At 33.5% G+C, this 4,560-nt stretch overlaps 1 protein-coding gene across 2 annotated transcripts; it reads right to left on the minus strand.

Annotated features, from left to right (window-relative positions):
• Positions 1–596: 596 nt before the first annotated feature.
• LOC114382954 (LOB domain-containing protein 39-like) lies at positions 597–2,387 on the minus strand. Of its 2 annotated transcripts, none has more exons than XM_028342503.1 (2): positions 1,985–2,387; positions 597–1,040 (listed from the first exon to the last, which is right to left on the minus strand). In XM_028342503.1, exons 1-2 carry the CDS (start codon positions 2,166–2,168, stop codon positions 736–738), a joined length of 489 nt encoding a protein of 162 aa, XP_028198304.1. In that variant the 5' UTR covers positions 2,169–2,387; the 3' UTR covers positions 597–735. The 2 variants fall into 2 exon arrangements, with proteins under 2 accessions (XP_028198304.1, XP_028198303.1); XM_028342502.1 differs by having other exon boundaries at positions 597–1,067.
• Between the last annotated feature and the right edge of the window lie 2,173 nt (positions 2,388–4,560).

Below are 4,560 nucleotides of genomic sequence, written 5' to 3' on the forward strand. Positions count from 1 at the left end.
AATATTGTTTTTCTTCACAATGTATGTAACTAAATAAGAAATAAAAAGTTTTTACCTTATTTTTTATTTATTTTTTCTTGTACCAAACAACCTAAAAAATAATTTTACATACTTCTCATTTTTTTTCTTCCTATTTCTTTCATTTTCAACTCCTTTTGGTTAGAAGAGCATGATAGAGATAGTGTACATAAAGGAGCAATGGAAAAGTCTAAAGAATCACAAACATATATATTTTCTATACAATCAAATAAGAAGAGTTTTTTTTTAAAAAAACTTTTCTTCATTTTAATTTTTACCTATCAAATAACTTATAAAATCGTTTTATCTTTTTACCTCTTTTCTTTTAACTTTCTTTCATTTTATTTTTTTTCCTACCAAACAACTTAATCGTTTAACTTTTTACCTATTTTCTTCCCTTAAAGCAAACTTACCGTAAGCAAATGCCCTCAATGATTTCCTTGCATTATTAGCCTTTACCTTCCTTTTTTCCCCTTCTAGACATTGTTTGGACGAGGTGAAATAAAGTAGCGGAGAAAAAAAAAAATCAATTTTATGTTATTTAATTGGAAAGAAAGAAAGTAGAGGGGAACAAAGGAAAAAAAAAACAAAAAACTACAATTTCGTAGCAAATGTGTTGATTCCTTTGCACAATCCACCTTCACCTCGCCAAGTCTATTTATCATGTCATATTTTTAATATATAGTAACATGTCATAATATAACGCATAATATGGTCTTACATGAACAAATTTAAAATCTGATTTTTCTTGTGGCCGTCGTAACTTGCCATCTCCGATTCTTGTGGTCTATTGACTCTATTCATCAAACTTGAGTTGTCATTCATCTCTCTCACGTCATGCATGAGTGTTAATGGCCGTAAATGATAGCGCGTGTCATCGGAATCTCCGGTGAATGTCTCCGCCAACGGGCGAAGAACGCCTCCGGAGAGCACCGTCTGGACAGCGGCCTGGCACACGTGCCAGTTTCCGCTCCACAGAAGTCCCACGGCTCCGTTCACCGGATTTACCGTTCGCCCGCACCCTTCAAATAGCAGAGACTGAAACAATGCTGATAATAAAGAATATAAAAAGAGAGAATAAAAAGAATAAATATCTAATTTACTGTTTCAAGCAAATACAAGATATACTTTGATTCCTAAATAACGAAAAATTAATCATTTAAAGTATCTATGATTTTTAATTTAAATATATTTTTTTCAAAATATAACTAAACACGATTGATCATAGGCAACAGCTTTGGTATAGTAGATGGTGCAAAGACAGGAAATAAAGTGTGAAAAAACTAAAGGAAAAATTGAACAACATGAAAAGAGAAGAAGGCTGATGAAAAAAAAAAAAATCATCTAACCGTTTCTGTTTTTAAAATACTTGTTTTATAAATAGTTTTTAAAAATTAATAATTTGGATGAGAATTGATTATTGCATAGTAAAAATTGTTTTAGAAAATAATTTTTAAAATTGAAAAGGGAAAAGTGAATCACACAAACCTCTTACTTTCTCTCTCTCTCTCTCTTTTTTTCAGAATCTCTTAAACTATAGATATATTTACTCAAATACAAAATAATGTTGATTACAAATATCTAAAAACTTATCTATAGAGAAGTCATAAGATTGATTTGATGATTAAGAGAGAAAAAAAAAGATTATAAATTCAAATTCTTCTGACTAATAAAAACATAACAAATTAATAAATAACATTTAGCTTATAAAAGAACCGATCTATACATCTAATTAATTTAAAGACTACACTCTATTTCTTTCCTATGCATAAAAAGAAAAGAGGCTACACTCTAAAGGATTTATAATCATTGATTCAAATCAAATGAACAATTATAAATATAATTCATCTTATAAAATATGAATACACTTTATATTTTAAGACGTAGGCAGCTATATAGCATGAAATCTAAGCACACGTAAAAGCATGAATTATGAGTGAGTACAAGGTAGAGTGTTGGACAGTACCAGGCCTTTTGGTTTCGGGGACGGAGGAAATGAAGGACATTAGGTCGCTACGGCCAAAGAACTTAGCGAGGAAGAGAGTGGCGTGTCGTTGTGACTCCGAAGATTCGATCCACTGCAGGCACGACCTCAGAGGGCATGTGTCGCTGCACCCCTTCCGGAGCACACGGCAACCGTTGCAGCTCATATTAATTTCCTGGTTTTGAGTTTTACTACGTTGTTGTGATTGGTTTTCGTTTTGTTCCAAGTTTGAGGAGAAGAATCGTGTTTTGTGTCAGTACTTTATTTGTAGGAGTGAGGAGGGCAAAGGAAAAAAGGTGGTAGAGTTAAGTTAAGGAATAACTTGGGTTGAGTTTGAGTTTGAGTTTGACGGTGGCTTTTTTCTCTCTCTATAATAATACATCAATCGTCTTTTATTTTGAGAAAAATGTTATTTGTTCACACAACCCACTATTTGTATCAAATTTTGTCTTTGTTGTTTTAAATATTTTTAATAAGGATTTACTTTTAAAAAAATCCCAACCGTTTATTACATTTTTCGTGTAATTAATTAGTGTGTTTAGTTTTCTTAACAAATAGCTCAGTTTTTATTTTAAAAATCTTCTTAATATTTTTTATTTTTTTTATATTTTCATATCATATCATATTTTTTTAATTCTCTTTAAGGGTTGGATAATATTTAGATTATTTATTATATATGTATATTTGTTGTTGTGTGTGTGGGGTGGGTCCTTTGCTTTGTGCTGTTTGGGGTTGTGATGGGAATATATTTTTAGCATCCATCTCAGACTCGGTTATAAGAAGAACGGCTCCGTGTTTCTGCACCGCTTTGTCAGACTCTACACATGCCTCCCTTGTTTTTTGATTCCTAATCTAATCTAATGCGATTGAAATCACTTTTCTTTTCTCTTCCCATCCTCTTTTTTCTCATTTTCTAATTAAAATAAAAGGTGATCATGCATTATTCATTTGTGTCTTTTGATTCTTAATAGAAGAGATAAAGAAAACAAGTATTTTACCTATTTAAAAGTCATCTATTAGATTAATCATTGAAAACTTGTTGAAAGAGAAAAAAAATCACATTTAAGATGTAATAGTGTGTTTGGAAACTTATTTAGAAAGGAAGAATCATGTTTGATATACGAAAACTATAATTATTAACTTTTTGAAAATCACATTCAAAATGTGCAAAATTTTATTGAAAAATGGAACCAAACATGCTACATAATTTTTAGTTTCTGAAAATCATAATAAAACATGAAAAATCACATCTAAAATATGAAGTCAAAGATGCTAAAAATCGTCATATAATATTTGGAATTGTATAATAGTTATATTTCTCCTCTGAAACCAAAACCTATAACCAAGCTTCCAAATTTGACTGTTGGAAGAAGGCCATGGATGCTGAGATTACAGCTCTTGAGGTAAATAAAACTTGGACTGTTGTGGATCTTCCTTGTAGAAAGGTTCCAGTAGGTTGCAAATGGGTATATAAAATCAAGTATCATGCCAATGGCACAATAGAAAGGTACAAGGCCAGGCTTGTGGCCAAAGGTTACACTCAGATGGAGGGTGTTGACTACTTTGACACTTTTTCCCCAGTAGCCAAGATGACTACAGTACGTGTTTTACTAGCTGTTGCTGCTGTTAGGGGTTGGCATCTTGAACAACTGGATGTCAACAATGCTTTCTTGCATGGTGACTTGAATGAGGAGGTTTATATGTCTCTTCCTCCTGGTTATGATGCTTCTTCCCCTTCCAAGGTATGCAAATTGAACAAGTCCTTATATGGGTTGAAGCAAGCTAGCCGTCAATGGTATTCCAAACTCTCTACTGCTCTTACTTCTTTGGGCTATCAAGTCTCTCAAGCAGATCATTCCCTTTATGTCAGGTCTGATGGCACTTCCTTTACAGCTCTATTAGTCTATGTTGATGACATTGTGTTAGCAGGCACTTCCATGGAAGAGATAAAGTCTGTCAAACTATTCCTTGATCAACAATTTAAGATCAAAGACCTTGGTCAACTTCGATTCTTTCTTGGCCTGGAAATTGCAAGGTCATCTTCTGGTATTTTCCTAAATCAAAGAAAGTACACTCTTGAGCTACTTGAAGATACTGGATTTTTGGGTTCCAAACCGGCTTCAGTACCTCTTGATCCTCACACCAAATTATATGCCACTGATGGTGTTCCCTTTGATGATCCTTCTGGCTATAGAAGACTCATTGGCAGGCTTCTTTATTTGACTCACACAAGGCCAGACATCTCTTTTTCTGTTCAACACCTTAGTCAATATGTTTCAAATCCCTTAGTGCCTCATTATCAAGCTGCTACAAGAATTATAAGGTACCTAAAATCTTGTCCTGCCAAGGGAATTCTATTCTCTAGTCACAGCCCACTTCAACTCCATGGTTTTGCTGACTCCGATTGGGCTTGCTGTCCTAATACTAGGCGATCCATCACCGGCTACTGTGTTTTACTTGGTAGCTCTCTCATTTCCTGGAAATCTAAGAAACAAAACACTGTTTCTCGTTCATCTACTGAGGCAGAGTATCGTGCGTTGGCCTCATTAACATGTGAG

Source organism: Glycine soja, chromosome 14 (assembly GCF_004193775.1).
Source record: "Glycine soja cultivar W05 chromosome 14, ASM419377v2, whole genome shotgun sequence".
Taxonomy (NCBI): domain Eukaryota; kingdom Viridiplantae; phylum Streptophyta; class Magnoliopsida; order Fabales; family Fabaceae; genus Glycine; species Glycine soja.